This window comes from Gymnogyps californianus, chromosome 17 (genome assembly GCF_018139145.2).
Source record: "Gymnogyps californianus isolate 813 chromosome 17, ASM1813914v2, whole genome shotgun sequence".
NCBI lineage: Eukaryota > Metazoa > Chordata > Aves > Accipitriformes > Cathartidae > Gymnogyps > Gymnogyps californianus.
Window position 1 is genome coordinate 10,248,846 of NC_059487.1, and position 18,986 is coordinate 10,267,831.

Sequence of the window (18,986 nt, forward strand, 5' to 3'; positions counted from 1 at the left end):
CAACCGCACATTGCCTAGAAAATGCAGCATATGCTCGTGTGACATTTCCACGACGTGAAGTGCACCAGAGGACAACAGCTCAGGTTACCAGTCTTTAGAAGGAGGTTCTGGAGCTGCGCCGCTTGGCAGACTTTCAGGCATCTGAAAGGCTTTCTGGGAAACTCGCTTTCCTGGGGAAAACCACAGGTCTGAGCCACATCGCCCCGGCACCACGGGGCAGATCTGATTATTCCCAGCTGACCCACCTGCAGCTGGGGGAAACGATGCCCTCGGTACAACGCGGGGTGGCATAAAGCATTGGGGCAGCCGTGAGCACGGCTCCCGAAAGAGCCCGCGATGGTGGGGACTGGGGGGAACCCTCGGCGCGTTGCTCCTCAGAACTGACACCTGGGAGCGGGGACCGCCAGCCCTCCCGAGGACGGCGGGGCCGGACAGGGCTGCCGGGGCGCGGCCGCCCAGCCGGGGGGGGTGCGGGAGGGAGGGCGCGGGGCGGGCGCTGCCGGCAGCCCTGCCCACGGCCCGGCCCGCCGCGGGGCCGGGGCGCTCCGCGGGGCGGTGCGGAGCGGGGCGCGGCTGCGGAGGCTGCTGCGCGCCATGCGGGCTGGCTGAGCGGCGCCGGCCGCCTCCAACTTTCCTGGGGAAGGATGGCCTCCAATTTCAATGACATCGTGAAGCAGGGCTACGTGCGCATCCGGAGCAGGCGGCTGGGGGTGAGTGCTGGCCCCCGCCCGGGCTCGCCCGAGGGGCACCTGCCTTGGGGCTTTTTCTTTTTCTTTTCTTTTTTTTTCTTCCACTCCTTTGTTCTCCTCTTTTTGCAAACTGAGCTCGGTGGGTGTCTGCGCAGGGGAGGCACGAAACAAAAAAATTGAGGGAGGGGGAGAAGAATAAAGGCACCTAAATGTGCACATATATATATATGCATTAGATATATATGTGTGTATATACAGATATATATATATATTTTTTTTTTCTCTCTCCCGTTGGGAGGTGGGGATGCTGCCTGCCCGGAAGGCTGTGCTGCCTCCACCTCCCGGCTCTGCCCTTCATACTGAGCTCCCCGGAGCTCCCGGAGCTGGGCAGCCGCCGCCAACTTTGGGCCGGAGCTGTACGGCCGCCGCGAAGGGGAGCGCGGAGGGCTCTGACCACCGGCGAGGAAGGGGGCGGCCGGGAGGAAGGCGGGGGCTGGGGGTGCCTGTGCCCTCCGGACTGAGGGGCTGGGGCTGCGGGGGAACTTGGCGCAGGGGCGAGGGCTGAGAGCGGTCTGTAGCTGCTGAAGTCCTGGGGGTCCTGGGAGGAGGCTGCCGCAAATCAGGGCTTTAAGGTCTTGTGTGGGACAGGTGAAGACCTGGTGATATCTTTAGGGCTTTTAAGTTCGAGTTGCACAAAATGAAAATCCAAAAAGCCCCCTTTAGCTCCTTATTTAATTTTAAACTTATTTTGAGGCTGTTCTTTTACTCTGATGGCATGTTCCTAGTTTCGGTTGTAGGTACTAGATATGCAACAGTGGTGGATCAGTTCCCTGTGGTACCTTGTTTGGCATATGCTCTCTTAAAGCATGGTCTGCTCCTGCAGTTCATGGGCTGCTGCTGCCTGCTCCCCTGAGCAAGCTACCAGAGCCGCTCCAGTGATGGGACTTGCGTGCTCCATACCTTCTGTCTCCCTTAGTGAGCCAACATGGCTTAAAGGGGTTGCAAACTGGAGGGAGGCTTTGTGTATGTAAAATGTTTTAATTGATGTATCTGTCTCTCAGGACAGGAAAGGAACTCATTTCTTGTGTTTACTGAGAACTGATGGGTTGGCAATTCTGAATTGTTCGTAGCGTGAGTTTTGCATCAAGATTTATTACAGGGGGGTGTGTGTGGTCATCTGAAAGCTTTTGCTGGCTCATTACAATTATAGTTTCATTCTCTTGCTGTATCCATGTTCAATGGCTTCTCTACAGTTTTGGTAGCTTGCATCTCCCTGACTTGTTTGGAAACTGGAAAGCATTTTAAAGTATTCCAGCAGGCCATTTTTCTTGTACCTGGACTTGCAGGCATAGTTCATTCTTTAAGAACTGCATGATTCTGTGACAGATGGCGATAACGTCATTATGAGAGAACTTGTAGTAAATTTGGCAGAATTAGTGTATTCTAACTATCCTTTCATTACTGGATGTATATTAGTATTCGGTTTGCTCCAGCATAAATGAAGAGTAAGATTGAACTTTGACACATCTTTCCGTACTGTAACAGTGAAACCCAACGGGCATGTGAATAAGGCACATCTAGCTCTGAGATATAGGTGTAAGTTCTGTTAGTGCCTGTGCCTTTCCTTTATTAAGGCTTTCCAAAACACTTTGAGGGTGGTGGTGGTGTGTTCAGTGCTCTCTCAGTAGAAGTGCATTTGACAGCTGAATGCAGAAACAGAGGGAGAAATGAAGAACGACACTGAGTCCATGGAAATGGAACGAATGTCAAATGTTTTCTTTGAAAAGACAGTTTCTGTATTTGATCTCATTCTTTCTAATTCCGAAGGCTTGTATCGTTACCAGTGGCTGGAAAGTGTGAAAGGGGTGATGGAAAGTGCTTTTGTGAAGAAGTCCAAGCAAAGTCCCAGAGAGTTCCCATGGCCATAGATTTGTTAAAATGAAGAGCCCCAAATTTGTTGCCCTAAGCTGCCCTTGGCTCTGGGCGTGCTGTCCCGATGGCTTTCCAGTGCTGCGGAGGACATTAGGAGGGAAGATAGTAGCTGCTGTGATCTTGCTGTCACTGCTTTAGATCTGGTGACAGAGGCCTGTGCTATGAGGGAGAGGTGAGCTGTTCAAATCTTCCTGCTCCATTTGTTTGGAAGTAAGTAGTTTCGTCAGCAGTAATGCTTTTCTCTCCTTGTAGTTCTCAGTTTAGAGTATTGGCTCACTACTTAAGAACAGACGGTTGAAACGTGGCTGCAGATTTCTTCCTGTAACTTGCATTTTCTATAAGCTGCTTAAAAGCCCGGTGCCCTGATTTACAACACCAAAGTAGAAATGGGTAATTATGATTAACCCGAGTTCTTTAAATTCAGGACAAGCTTGAGTTACTTGCAGCAGAAGTGGAACTGTCAGCACCCGCTTCTCAGTACGCAGCCCCAGATAAAACATGTCCTTTCTCCTTTGTGCGTTTTCCTCCTTGTTGCAGGTGTGTATGTGCACGACTGGTACTGAAGCTGGCTGAGCACCTGGGGCTGCCACCTGGCTTTAGCAAGAGCTTGAATTCAGTCTTACTCAGTGGCTAATGTGAGCTTGGCTTCTTCAGAGGGGAAGGAACTATGCAAACAGCTTGTTTTCTGGCAGCTATGTTGGGGAGGGCTGTTGGATACCCAGGAGCTGGAGGTGGGAAGGGAAAAAAAAATACTTTAGACCTTAAAATACTAACTTTCGAAGAACTTTCCCATACCGTGAAAACAGGAGGAAGGACAAGCCTACTCCAGACCCATGTAGGACTCCTGTTTAATTGAGAAGGATTTCAATACTGTGTGTGTGGTGAGAGGTAAGTGGGAGTTATTAAAATACATTCCAATATTATGGTGGCACAGCTGTAATCAATGCATTGTCTTTTCAGACTGAATTCAGTTCCTGGGTTTTTCTCTGTAATGCTATGGTAATTCCATCACCAAGGGAACTAGGAGCAGAGCTTGTATCTACAAATTATCTCAAGAAATGACTTCTCTGAATAACTGGGGTGCAGGTGCTACATTTGGAAAGAAAGGGGTGCAGAGAAGCAGTTTGCTCAAAACCAAACCTCTTTTTGAAAGAAAAATGACAATTCTGGTAGGCCCTACTTTGTAATTTCAAGAATGAATTTAGGCTAATTAGTTTTGTACCTGGACTGTTTTTGTGCACTTTAAATATGTAAATTTAATTTAATATTATTTAATAGAATAGTTTCCATAGCAACATTTGTATCACATGTGTCTTCTGCAGAGCCAAATATATTCAGGAGAAAGTGCACTCTTCCCGATTCTTTCCATCCTTATAGGGAGAAAAATAATTAATTCCCTCAGCCAATGGTCTCCCTCTGTCATGTCGTTAGCAGTGACACAGAGGAGGTTGTGTGCTAGAAAACTGCTGACAGGGTAAAAGCACAACCTTCCAGAGTGCCTCAAAACAAAAAAAATGAGCATTGCTCTGTGAGCACTGCTTCCATCAGTGACCGCTAGTGACCACTGGACCTATGTTTTGGGAAAGAACATACTCTGTTGCACTGAGTGCTTTGGCTTGCAGTCACCTTTCATCTGATTAAGTGCTTTATATCTACATATGAAACAGGGGAGTCGTTTTATGGCCTCTGTACCTAAAATGGCTTTTTTTGTGCTTATGATTTTCAAATGATGTCTTGTTCTGTGATACAGATGTGACCTTTCTGAGGGTGAATAGATTATGGAGATATTTCCTCTCCTTGATGAAAAGGCTAGTTCTTGTGTTTTCATTTTAAGTATGCGTGGATGTACACTGCTTGTGAACATGCTTGAGCTTTCATTTTAGGTGGGACTGGCTCAAATGAGTGTTCAAATAATAATTAAAAATCAAACCAGGAACAAATCTTTGAAATAGCGGGCCTTTGTTACACTGGTGAGCCTGAAGAGCTTTAAAAGGGAAGGGGCACTTGATAGTCTTCTTTGAGGTGCAGCCAGCCCGCCTCTTCTCGGGGGTAGGAGGCTCCGAGCGGTGTGTGTTGGTTGCAGTCTAACACTTCTATTGAACTCCCTATTGTTAAGGCTTAGCTTACCCTTCCTGCCTCCACACCTAAACTCAGGTTTGCTGGAAGTCTCGTTTCAATTTGAGCAAGGATTATGGAGCACAGAAGCTGCTCTAAGGATACCCTCTACTGCCATTGTCAAGGTGCAGGCGGGAGTAAGTGCTGGAGGCTCAAAGTGAAGGCAGGTCATGTTCCTGAAGCCTGGTCCTCAGGGTACAGGCAGCTGTGTTGGGAGTGCTGATGGCGTGGCACCAGGAGGGTGCCGGCTGCCCTCCTGCACGCAGGGCTTTGAAGACGATGCTGTTCCCCTCGGAAGACCCTGCGGAGTTTGCAGGCATCTGGCCTGTCCCTGCCTCTTGATGTATGGGAGACTGCTGGAGCAAGATGCCATGGGGTTAGCTGTCAGCCCCTGGTTTCTGGTATGCCAGTAACACACTTGGAGTGTCTTGTTGCATTAAGTGATGAAGTACTGTTAGTGTCAGAGGGAAACAATCTCTTCGATGAACAGCAACTGCCTTGAGCTGTCTGCAGCTAAAAGCAAAATAGTGCTGATCAAACAGAAGTGCCTCAGAGAACCAGCTGAGATGTGCTGGTGGTGAGCAGAGATGTCTCTGTTAAGGAGTTGTACATATTCACAGCTATGCAAAGCCCTGTAGAGTCTGTTTTGGCTCTGCACAATACTTGATTGACTAGAAAACACTGGCTTCCAAAAACATTCTTTCTGGCTTGCTTGGAAACCAAGCATCTTCTTCCTGATAGAGGGTTTGGCTGTGGTGGCTTACGTGTTGCTGTTTTCCAGGAGGGGTAGAATACCTTTCTGAGCATACCTTAAGATGATACAAATATGACTGTACTCTTTCTCCCAAGCTTTGTCTACTATGAACACATCTGGCTTGTGCGCAAATATTTCCATTGTATCCCCATTTCTCAGATAGCATCACTTTTAAACTCATTAATATAACGTATCAAAATGTGAGCTTCATTCTCTGTACTGTGATGCTCGACCTGCTGTGGTACAAGGTGGATCAAAGCTCTGTGTACGCAATGTGAGGAGACCGTGTTACTGAACAATGTTCCACGAAAAATCCAACAGCAAGGATGGACAGCATCTTTTAAATTTTTAAGGCTTAAAAATAGATGTGGGGCCATCTACAGTAGTTTGTGCTCTGATGTGTTCTTCCCTCTTGTCACAAACTTCCCAATGCTGAAGCAATCTTCATCTATCTTGCTAATAAAACTCTTAAAATGCCTTTATTCTGGAAGACTTTTGATATGAGGTCTATGCCATAATCTAATATAAATCCAGGTTGAAATAAGGAATGAATTAAGGTTAAAAAATTGAATGTACAGTTGTTTGCATACTTTTCTTTCATTATAAAGCAAAAAAAGTGTAACAGTTGTGATGCTTTCTGCTTCAGCAAACTTCTCTTTAACATTGAAACTATTTCTGTTCCCTGGCTCTTCGCAACATGTTACTTCAGGTTATCTGTCTCTTAATTTCATGGTGAAGATGGAAGAATTGGAGCTGTAAAACAACTTTGGCTCTCACAGATGTAGAAGTAGCCTTCCCAACCTTAAATGCACGTTTTCACAAAGGATTCAAGAAAACACTAAAGATCATACATATCTAAAAGCAGAATAGGAAATGCTGAAATAATTTGCATATGAAAATTAAGGTGACCTGTATTCAAGAAGAGGATGAAGTTTTTTCCTTTATGAAAGGCAAGGTTATTAAAATTAGAAAAGTGTAGGACAGCATATGCTGCTGAATTAATATACATAGATTACTGCTTCTGCATGACAGAAGTATTTAAAACAAACAGTCCTGACAATTTGTTGTTTGTTAGAAAAGCCTTACAAAGTATTTATCTTTCTAGAATATATACTGTTGCTAACTAGTACACTGGATGTTTACAATCCAGAAAAACAATCTGAACACTAAAAATAATGTGCAGAACTCTCAAAATTGGACATTATTAACAGGCAGCCTGATTTATTATTGCCATGATTTTATGAAGGTATTTCCTGCATGTGGAGGTCTGGGAGTCTGCTCCACAAGTTTGTATTACTATCAAATTATTACAGGCTATTAAAAACACTCATTTGGGAGGATCCATTGACTTTAATGGAGCTGTGCTAACAGCTAAGTGTCTGTTCCTAAAAATGCAGGTCTCTGCAGAGACTTCTATATCTGTTTGTCAGAGAATAAAGCTCCCAGAAAGGAAGAGAGGGGTAAAGTGGAATTTTTTTACCTAGCAATCTGTTTCTTGTACCTCTGTCTGGCAAAGGAAACGCTGCTAATGGGTTTTGGCAGAATCCTGTCTCATGAGGTATCTTCCACTTTGCACTTACAAGGCGAGGCACAGAACTGTTCTTGCAGTCGTATCTGTTTAACAACACTTCTAATTAAATCCGCAGTCTGCACAGCCTGCTCTTGGGGTTGTCTGTAACCCCATCTGTTGGAGGCACCTCCTTGTTATGCAAGGAATGATCGGCCTCATCTGTCTATTAGAGTGGGTCCTCCATGGAAATTTGGGCTGGATCCAAGAAAAAGATCTGAGCACCCAATGTGAGGGTTACTGGGGTTTTAGCAGCTGAAGCCCAAAAGTGCAATTCTGATACACTTGTGTTTGTCCATGAGAGTTTCCTAAGGACATGGAGATCAGCCGTTGTTCTCCAGGGTTTCAGACATGGCAAGCACGGGGTTGTCCAGCATCTGGCATGTTCCTGCAGTCCTGTCTGAGGGGTTTCTGTCGTTATCCTCTGATGGGGCCAGATCTTCTGTAGAACGGAGTTTTAAATTATGGCTTTCGCCACCTTTGTTAAAGATGGAGAAACTTCTGCCCATACGTCTAGCAACAAGGTTATTCGAAGAGCTAAAGATGAACTAAGCTCAGCCCAGACCTCTTCCTTCCAACTGTTCCTTTTGCAGGCCACTTTCCTGGCTGTGCTGGGGGCAGTGTGGGTCAGGGGATTCAGCCTTTCCTCCTCAGTGTCCTTGCCCTCACTGATGGGGCAGCATAATTTGATTTTTTGCGCCTTTCCAAATCAACTTGGGCATGATTAAGTGATTCCTCATTACAAGGGTGGCCTTATGCAAGTGTTGAATGGCACTGGAAACGTGGCTGCTGAGTCGGACTTGACTTCTTGGAGTGGCGGGAAGGCAAAAGCAGAAGTTGTACTTCTGAAAGTAACTGTGTTGATACCATCAATCTCACTGGTGCGAGGATCACATTAACATACAGCAGAAGAAGTTTGTGTGGGTGCTGTTGTTCTGAACACTGTTTAATGCTGATCTGAACCAGCTTAACCAAATTCAGTAAAGTCTTGATCATAGTGAAATCAGGGAATTAAAAATTAGTAGGTAACAGTAACTGCATCTCTTCCGAAAGATGACTGCTGGAACTACACCAGTAGACTTGTTCCCTCTTTAGTATTAACCTTGTTAAGGACAGAAACTAGATCTGTGCGTGTCAATTTTCTTTGCTTGATGGGTCTGACTAGCCCAAAACCTCTTAATCACATCAGTGTGAAGGAATGTGGTGTAAGTGGTGTCCTCCCATGCAGAACTAGGGCTCTCCTGGCCAACCCCATAGTAGGAATTTGTAATAGTTTAGTCTTCAGTTTGTGACAGAGGAGGGAGCTGACTTCTTCACAACTTTGTAACTAGTTGCTTGTTTCTAGGAAATGCTTGCTTAAGTGGAGTAATGTGAGCAGTACTCAAATATTTCTGGATTAATTTAAAAACTCAATGAAGAAATCATTCTTAGGTTTCTGGACTACCTGCTTCTTACTTTGATTAATACTTTACTGGCAATATTAAATATTCACTTAAAATTAGGAGGATGTTAATCTTTTGTGTATTTGAGTATTGCATGAGAACTTACATGTTGGACAGTGGCCATATGCTAGATTTAAGTGGGAAAATACAACAATTTTGTGCTATAGACTGTTCCTCAGGAAGTATAGCATTAGCGCTTACTGCATACAGTTGTTTTAGGACTAGATGGGAAAACTTCTGATTCATGCTTAGAAGTTTGGAAGAACTTTTGTATAAGGTTTTGGACTTGTCCACTTCAGCCTTTTTTTCTTTTTTTTTTAAACTTCAGCGGAAATTTTTGATTGTCAAAAGCTGAAAAGAGATGAAGCTTTCAGGATTTTCTGTTCTTGATGTTAATTAACATGACTTCTGTAGAAACTTCATTGAGAAGATTGGTGTTCAACATTTAAAATGACATGTACTTTTACAAGTTTTGCATAGCACTGTTTCTGTGAAACCCTGTGGGAGGAGAGGTGAAATGGGGGAGAGACAATCTGCAGGACTAGAACCATATGGTTAAAGAGATTGGTGCTTGAATAAGCATGCCAGAAAGTTAATATGGGGATTTTAGAGTATGAGCTGTGAAAACTGGAAACAAGAATGATGTAAGGCTGGGGGGGGGAAGGAGAAGGGAAAAATTGTCTGTCTATATCTACATTTGAAGCAGCTTTATTAATAAAACTCTTGTGTTCACCTATACAGCTCCTTTCAGTCTGGAAACATTGAGACAGAGATAAACTGAACAGATTTCTTATGTACCAACTTCAACCTGCAAGATATTAAGTCCATTGGATATTCATATTTTTAGAACCCTGTTAAATAAGGTGTTGGAACATATTCACAGATATTAAGATTTCTTACTGCTTGGAACTTGTCAGTGGCAGCAGGGATAGGATTCAGGACATTGCTTAGAAAGTTTGAGCTTTTATCCTTGAGCTGATAAGGGTGAATACCAGTGAATGTCATTCAAGACCTAATGAAGCTCCATCTGGCTGCTGGCATTGGGTCTATCAGCCCACGAGCAAGTCCCCTTTGGATTTCCTCTGGCACAAAGTTAATGGGATTTGAGTCCAAGTCAGTAGGTATCTTGATGGGGTTACCTCTGGAATTGAAGCAAAGATCCTCGAAGCAAAGAAGTTGAGTTGGAGAGAAGTGAGCAGTGCTTGTTGTTCGGGAGCTGCTCACCTTGCGTGATCTATGTGTTAGAGAACCAGGGCACTTAGCACTGTATTCAGGATGAGTTAAAAGGAGGGTTTGCAGCTCACATGGTGGAATTACATTTTGTTTCTTCTCTTACGGTATCTTAATTTTTGCCTTGTGAAAACAGGATGGAGAAGCAAGAGTCTGATATCTTTCCCATGGCCCCCCACTTTTCATCACACTGCTTTTCCTATCTGAGTTGCATTTTGGGGCAGCATCTGAGTTTATTTTGGATATCACTCATAGCCCAAGCTATGATTCTAAACTGAGCTGGGAAATCCGGAGGTTTGTGTATCTTAAAAATAGGCAAATCTGATCTTTAGGATTGTGTGCAGAGAAACAAAAGAGAGCCTAATTTGGTTCCAAAAAACCCCCACCAAAATCCCCAAAAACAAGCCTAAGAACTGTTCCAGTTTTTCTCCAAGAGGCAGAAGATGGGAGATTATGCAGATCATGATTTGGAGTATGAAATTCCTGTTTTGATGGTGGCCCTTTTTAGCAGCAGGAACAGCTTTTCTTGTGCTTTCCAGCATATGTTTTTTCTGGTAGATTACCTTCCACCTTCTTCTTTGGAAGACGGGCTTAGTTTGTGAAGCAAAACAATGAGATGCCAAATTTGCTTTTTTTTCGTAAACTGAGTTAACTAGTAAACAAGCGGTTCTTACCCATTTGCTATCTTGTTCTAAAGATGGAGTTTTCATTTTAACAAGTCTAATGCAAAGCTGACCAGAACACCCTTTTTCTTCTGCTTTTATCTCAAACACTTCCCTTATCTGCCAGTTGTGGGTCCCAGTTCTGCATTTTCACTATTTGCTCTTCCTTTGTTAGACAAAGGTCTGTATGGTTTCTGGAGGTGACTGCACTAGCTGCTCTGCATAGGAAAGGGTATGCCAAGAATGACTGTAAAGGCAGTGAAAGAAAAAGAAAACCCAATTATAAACAGGTGAAATTTAGTCTTGCATGATTTTGATGCCTTTTCATCATCAGTTCGTTACACACTGTGAAGGTAATTCTCCTGCTGGTGTATACGGGCATTGCCCTGAAGTGAGATCAGTGATAAATTAACATTTTGCAGTGTTTGTGGAAACACTTGAAAGAAAGTAACAGATGTAAGGTCTGCACCTGAGACTGACATCTTAATTTGATGTTTGTGTAGTTTTAGGTATACCATGGAAGCTGATGGACTGTTCCTATTATCTTCTTGTCTGACTTCATCAAGTGCTGTCAGAAATACCAGTGAAAGTTCAAGCTACTGGACTGAATAGTGGGGTTTTTTTCCCCTTTACTGAAAATAATGTAACTTGTTTCAATTCAAAATATCAATACAGTAAAATCAGTGATATTTCTCCCCAGTAATGTTAATGTAGGAGATTAAGTTGTCCCTTTACTTACCAAGTAACGTTTATCTGGGGAACTATCAAGGCCCTATGGTCAGCAAAGGAAAAATTCCTCTTAATGCTCTCACTAACGTCTCCACACCAGTGAGGATGGATGTTAGCTGATTGTACTGAATTAACTGCATGCTATTGAGTGGCGTACTCTTGGCACAGTGCTCATGGTAAAATACAAGTGCCTATTCTCTGCTAAATGAAGTAGTGCAAATTAAGACAGTATTCTGCTAAGCTTTCATAGACATTTTTTATGCAGCAGTCATACTCTCGTGAGGACGGAGTCTACCTAAACGTGAATGAACTCCTGAACTCTTTCTTTAATCAGTACTACACAGCTGGAACATGAGAAATTAATAGAAGTTGGGTTTGTCCATTTGAACTAATGTGTAGATTAGCCTAAGCAAATGCAAGAGGACTGCAAGAGCCAGTGGAAAGCTGAAGTCTGCCAGGGAAATATTGGCTCTGGAATCCTCGTTTTAATCAGTGTTTCTTTAAGTCAGTATTAGTCTGTCGTCCCCCCCCAAAACAAAAGAAAAAAAAAACCCCAATAAAAAACCAAAACCCTCCCCCCAGCCTCAGTTGCACCTTTACTAGAAAACTGACTGAATTTTGTTTCTAAAATATTGGACAAGCTGGTGACATGTTTCATCTGGTTGGTAGCTTTAAAAGTTCTAGCAGAGCAACGGAGCTCTTACGTGCAGGATCATCAGTTTATACCCAGGATGGAGTCCATCTACTGCCCGCAGGCCCCGCGGGTGCTCAGCTCTGACTTGGATCCTTTTGTGCACATGCCTTCAGTAATTCAGGATACACTGCAGGTTATCACTCTGAAGCCAGTGCACCAAAGTGCTTGAAAAGGGAAATGCATTTTGACTGCCGTGGACTTCTCCCTGCAGCAGCTTTGAACAGAGTGTCAGTCTGTCTAGCAGTCTGGCCAAATGACTTCAATTATTTGCTGCAATTCTGTAAGGCAATGCTGAAGTGCTTGTTACTATGATTTAATGGGCTGTAATTCTGTCACTTTTAACAAAGCACTATATTTTGGTGAAGTCCAGCTTGCAGTGACTCACTGGGTAGCATTATTTGCTCTTTCATGCAAATTCACTTTGATTTCAAAACTGATCCAACATCCAGAAGGGTTGGGGGAATGACCCATGGCTCACTGCACAGTTTTGATGTCAGGATTGAAAGAAAAACGTGGAAGGAATAAGATAAGTTTACCTTGTGTTGGGACAGTACGATGGACTAACCTTGAGACTTACGTGGGGTGTCTGGAGGGTGTATATAGGGGTGGGAGGTAATGTATTTGTTACAGGAAACCTGCGATGCTCTCTGAAGCTTGCAGTTAAATTAATTGGTGAATGGCAAAGAATGACAGCAGGCCAGAAATGGGCAGTTATACCCATCTGTTAGTTATGGGCTTGCAGGGCATTTGTCATCCTTGGCTCTCCAAGCAGCACATAACAAGCATCATTAACTGAATTTAGCAGGTGGGCAAGTGGCAACAGGTACAGCTGAATTGTTCAAGTCATACGCTGAAGACTGAGAAACTAAAGCTCTTCTCTCATGTCTGGCTTTGGATGCTGGCAGCTTCCTGCTGAAGAATGTACTCTACTGAGATAAAGGCTTAATTCACGTGCACATTCTGCCTTTTTTATCTCAGTATGTGTAGTCTTAAAATTACAAGTCCAACTCTGAAATACCACTCTTACAAATGGTTGTGTGCTCTGGGGGGGCTGAAACAAAGCCTGTTGCTGGGAGTTTGTGAGCAAGTACAGTTCCTCTCCAAACATGGAGCAAGTCCCATCTGTGCCGTCTGACAGCTGAGTTCAGGAGAGCATCCTCCTACCATGGCTTTAGCAGGTGAGCTTGTGTTCTTGTTAGAGCTGTGAGCGGCTGTTACCAAGGGTTAGCGCATGTGTGCTCTGCAGCCTCTTTGCATCTGATGTACTAATTAGTGAGCTCCATGAACTGTTAATGAGCTGTGTCAATGTCATTTTCCCCCTATAGCCCATGTAATTAAAGTAACCAAATCAGATACTTAGAGACAAAAAGGAATATTTCCAAACCATAATTCATCGCAGTCATTTTAAGTTATTCAGCAGTTACCTAATTCTAACACAGTACTAAATTCTGTTAATTCACTGGACCGCACTAATGGCCTGACCCAGCAGGACAGCACATCCAACTGCGCTCTGTAGAGCTTGGCCAGCATGAGCTGGCTGCACAGAGTCGGTTTTTAGTCTGCATTGAAGCCTTTACTATTTTTTCTTCCTTTAGTAGTTACAGTCCTAGGCTGATTTTTTCCGATCCAGTTTCATGCCTAGAATTAACTGTGCCCATATATAAAGCTCAGCAGATGTTCAAGGAACCAAACCAGATACTTAGCTCCAGTCTGACTTTTTTTAAACTGTCACTAGCAAGAGAGGGCTTCTGCTGTAAGTGCTTCTTGGCACTTGGAGGCACTCTCCTCTAATGGCCTAATGCAGCCCCAAATTATAACCTTTTCTGTGTAGGATTTTAAAAAAACCCCAACAAACCAGCAACCCTGTACTTTGAAGGCTGTAAGTCCATAAAGAAGGGCCTGAAAGTGGAAGGATATTTCAGGTAATGCTCTCTTCCTAATGATACAGCATCCGACTCCTCATTTTTGTAGGGAGAGTAGACTGGAAGTTGAAGTCTTGCTTTTAATGTCTTTTAGGTCCTGAAATTCTAGACAGTCATTAGAGAAACTAAAAAATGGAGTCAAGTTCTATATTGCTCTCCATCACATCAAACAGCGTGACTGCTTATCCCTTAAATCTCCTGTGTAGTTTATTACGCAGTGTCATTTATTTACACATTAGTTTATCAAGAAGTCGCCTGTGAGTTGCATGTAAGGAGCACCTGCCAATGCAAATTCAAGGCACTGTGTACAGAGAAGGGAAAGAAATTACTCCTTTGCAGAACACTTATGATACTCATGTGGGATAAGCAAGTCCTAAATCCCAGCCCTGTTGTCTTAATAGATGTTTTGCATTAGCAGCTATCACTGTTCTGTTCCAGGTGCCAACCTCCTGGGTGTCCTGTGTGCTTGGAGCCTTTTGCCTGCCCCTTGAGGTCCAGAATGCTGTTTTAGGTGTCCCCAAAAGTCTGGTGGCTTCTCTGCCCTGTCTGGACTGAACCATAGTGTCCTTCCAAAGTCCTCAAAAGATTGTATGTCAGAGAGATTTCACTGGTAACGTGCTTCATCATCTGGCCAGGACCTGTAATTAAGATGTCTCTGAACTCTAGACTTCCAACTGCTGAGTGCATCAACAATTTGAAGGGGTACATTGCTTCTAAACTACTTTATTGAGAGTTGCAGTGATTCACTGTAAAGGGCTCTCATAAGCTCCTGGATGTCCCTTTAAATTTTTTTTAAAAAAATAATCTTTTACCAAGCTGGAATGTATCGGGAAACCCCTTCTTGTCTTTGAATGAGCCCATCCCATCTTGAAATCTGCCAGAGGTGACCTGTGCCAGCAGCAGCAGCATTTTTGTTGAGCATTCTTTCCCCTTTGTCTGAACCAATGACTAAGTTACAAGCAAAACCTGCAAAATGCTGATTCTGTTTCCCTGTCAGCGTCCATTGTCCCAGAGCGTAGTATAGACATGAAATAAAACAAAGGCTCCGTTACTAAATTGTTAGGTAACCTTGAGTGAACCATTTTACTGTCTGTGCTTAGACTGTGCTCCTCACCACCCTGCCATGGCTTGGACAATGTGCCTTAGATGACAGCGTGCAGACTTTGAGTTACTGAGGATGTTTTGGCAGTAAGTAAATCTTGTCTGTGGAATGAATCCCATGTAATCATGAAGGACGAAAAAAAAAAATTTAGAACAAAGTTGCCTTCTAACTAGTGTGCCAAGTGGGAATGCATCTGTAGGCTCAAATCCAGCTGTTTGGTGTTTTAAACTAAGGCTGGAGGAATGGCTTTGAGTTCTGAGCCTGAACCATTAACAAAAATCCCACTTCTGGTTGATGCAATTCCAGTTGGGAGGGAAGGGGTAGAAAGAAAGCATTTTTGAAGAGGAAAGACTGATTAAAATGCCTCATATTTTAGAGCAGTAGGCATCTGTTGTGACTTGCATTAATAAGTGTAAGAGTAAAAGAAGGTGTATAGATTCATAAAGATCTGCCAAGCATTTTTTTGTGTGCTGGTCTTATAGCAAGTTCTGGCCAGTGCCAAAGCTGGATTTTCTAATTTGATGAAAAAACTTCGCCATACTGAGCAATATTGTGCATTCTGAACAGGCACAGAGACAAGATTACAGCTTCATTCCCTATTAGCAGCTGTGGATGACTTAGTGTAAAATATTGTTTCTGAAGATGTATGCTGAATGAGAGGAAGGAGTGAGGTTTATCTCTCCACAAATGTGTTTCTCAGGGGAAGGAGAAATCTAGATTATTTTCTTTAGTCCCCCAGAGAAGAAGATAGCTTGATGTAAACCAGCTTTGATTTATGTTGTTATTATAACCTGATCACAATGAATAATGCAATATTGCTTACTCATAACACACTCACATTAAATGGGTATTCTGGGAAAATGAAATTGTCTTGTTGCCAAGTGCAGCGATATCTTTACAGACAACATGTGGACAACTTTGCTGCTTATTTTACAATGCCAGTGAACCACTCTACATTTCTATGCGCCATTTAAGTCATGCTAAACGCATTTCAGTACAAGTTAGGTATGTTTACAGATATGTGATTCTTTCTAGTAATCCACCTACTTGTAATTGTTTTTTATTTACACTGTGTTTTTCAAGAATGAAATAGCTGAACACAGCTGCCAATATGGGGATGAAGTGGGCAAGGGACAAAGCTGGGCTGGAAAAGTAAAGGCAAGTCACAACCTTACGGAAGAAATACATTCAAATTAAGTACTTACATTTTGTGAAGTCATGGAAAGATTGTGGGGTCTTCACTAGAGCCACACAGTCCCATTCGACATGACACATAAGGCATCATCATACTTCCTGATACCTTACTAGAAAGCAGTCCTCCAGTTTTTCTCGAAGAAACAGCTACCTAATGGAGATCTACTGCTTCAGACATGTCTGAGGAGTGAATATAATTAATGAGTTGCAATCTGCTTTTGTTGGCAATATTTCATTTTTCTAGATGCAAAGCAAAATTCTAGATCCAATCTCCTCACAAATTTCCTTCTGGCTGGGAATTCTATTTCAGGGTTCTTTATCACCGTTTGAATCAGCAGTGACATTAATGTTTTGGGTTTTTTTGGTTTTTTTTTAATATAGGAATTAAGATCCAAACACTTAGCACTATCTGGCTAATTTCCTGTGTGAACAACTCCCTGTTGGAAGGGATCTTCTACCTGGAACTCCAGTCCACTGGAGACTCCCTGGCAAAGTTCAGCAAAAACACTCAAATAATTTTCCATATGCAACTGAAGTACTTCATTGAGTGAGCTATCTTACCAGTCTTGGATAAATTGGCAGCATTTTTTTTCCTACCAAAAAAAAAAAAGTTCAGAACATACTGTGAGAAATTTCTTGTGCTGTTGTGCTGTGCCTTTACTAGATTATGGGTTTCTAGAGGTTATCAGAGTCACCGTCCTGGTTTCAGCTGGGATAGAGTTAATTTTCTTCCTAGTAGCTGGTATAGTGCTGTGTTTTGGATTTAGTATGAGAATAATGTTGATAACGCACTGATGTTTTTAGTTGTTGCTAAGCAGTGTTTATACTAAGTCAAGGAATTCTCAGCTTCTCATGCCCAGCCAGCGAGAAGGCTGGAGGGGCAGAAGAAGTTGGGAGGGGACAGAGCCAGAACACCTGACCCAAACTGGCCAAAGGAATATTCCATACCATGTGACATCATGTCCAGTATATAAACTGGGGGGAGTTGGCCGGGAGGGGTGGATCGCTGCTTGGGGACTGGCTGAGCATCGGTCAGCAAGTGGTGACCAATTGCATTGTGCATCACTTGTCTTTCTTGGGTTATATTTCACTCTCTTTTTGTTATCTTCCTTTTCATTACAATAATAATAATAATATTTTATTTTTTACTTCAGTTATTAAACTGTTCTTATCTCAACTCGCAAGTTTTACTTGTTTTCGATTCTCCTCCCCATCCCACCAGGGGTGGGGGGAGGAGTGAGTGAGTGGCTGTGTGGTGCTTAGTTGCTGGCTGGGGTTAAACCACGACAGTCACAAAGGGCAAGATCCTGGCAACAGCCCAGGCTTTCTGGTAATCCTTCCAAGCTGCGTGATAGTACTTTCAGCTACTGCTTTTAAAAAAGCAAAGTTAGTGTTTATTTGACAGCAAGTTCAGTGTCCCTCTAAATGCAGCTCATTGGAATTTTTTGTTTTAGGGCAGAGAGCAGAAAAACACAGCACAGGAGTAAAATAGGTCAGCTTTCCCTGAAGGCTCACTTCTTGTGTGCAAAGGACAAATTTGCCAGATGAGACTTTGTGCTGCTGTCTCTGACCTCTATATGCCTCTTAAATAACAAACAAATAAGGGGTGGGATTTTTTGGTCCTGAAGTAAAATAGTCTTGCTGTGCTGTAGTGTAGTGGAAGCTACGTATCTTAGTTTTATAGCTAGTTTTAAACCCCCTGCCCCAAGATATGAAAAATAGTCTCCCCCCCTCCAATTTCTAAATATTTGGCTATTCCCACATGCTTTTTTAAATCAGTTGCTGAACGAAAGGAATGAGCGGTGGGGTAAACTTGCTTTGGACTGAAATGCAAATTTTAGTTTCTAAATTCAAATGTTTGGTTTTTGTGTGGAATAGTTAGTGCTTCATGTATAAAGAATGACCTTTTAGGCACTCAAAAATCTAGCTCTTAGTTATCTTGCTTTTCTGATCAGTTGGGAGGTGGTGAAGACTGACAGGTCTCCCTCCCCACACCCATTTCTAGGACGGTCCGGGGGTTTGGGTCATCACGTAGGACAGCAAGCCTCTGGGTTCAGTTTCCCTCTCTGCATGAGAGTATTCTCAAACCACAACTGAACCATGAAACCCAGGAAAGTCAAAAGAAATTTTTCCACTTTACTCAGCCAGATGCTGACCAGTTCCAGCTGAGGTTAATAGCTCCTTTGCTTCACAGTGTATTTCCAGCATCAGAAGGAGCATGGCAATGGCTGAGCAATCCTGCCTGGTTTCGAAGGCATAGCACTGAGAGGCAGGAATCCAAATACTCAGATTGCATCATTCCTTTGAAGTCACTCCTTCTTTGACTTCAGTTGTGGTAATGATTTATATCAGCTGATCTTTAGAGCCAAAAATAGAACTGTTTTGATGTGACCTTGGACATGCATATTGGATCACCTATCTGGGTTTCAGATGATCCACTTCACAAACAGTCACATTATTTCCCTCGAGTTTTATGTTGTTACCTGCTTGATGGGCTGTTAGAAGCTGAAATTTTCAGGAGAGACCATAGGAAATGGATGCTAATTTTCGATACTCAAATTAAATTTTGAGTTAGGCTTTCTCGGAAGATCTCACAGGGAGAGCTTTGTAAGTTTTAGGTGTTATGCAAATGACAGCTATTACTGTTCTCTCTCAGCACATCAGATCCTGATTTGCTGTTTGGATTATCTAATCACTGTCAGCCCAAGTGTTTGGAGTGGAAGTAATTACAGCAGTACTTTCAACTAATTCGTATTCATGGAGTAGTAGTGAAAGTATTCATGATGAATAGGCACCTAAGAGCATTTGGGGCTGGTTCTTGTTGCTGCTGTCAAAACAGCTGTAACATGTAAACAGTTCACATGCCGTCTTCAACTTGAAGAAATACTGACAAGTCTCAGACACGTACTAGATCATGATGGCATCAAAGACCTAATTACTTGTCCTGTATTGTA

General features: G+C 43.1%; 1 protein-coding gene across 2 annotated transcripts in view; it reads left to right on the forward strand.

Moving 5' to 3' along the window:
* Nucleotides 1–625: 625 nt before the first annotated feature.
* DOK5 (docking protein 5) overlaps nt 626–18,986 on the forward strand; it is a 45,591-nt gene continuing 27,230 nt past the window's right edge. For both annotated transcript variants that reach the window (XM_050907343.1, XM_050907344.1), the window contains exon 1: nt 626–710. In XM_050907343.1, the coding sequence (XP_050763300.1) occupies nt 645–710 (66 nt within the window). In that variant the 5' untranslated portion in view covers nt 626–644. The remainder of the gene's footprint in view (nt 711–18,986) is intronic.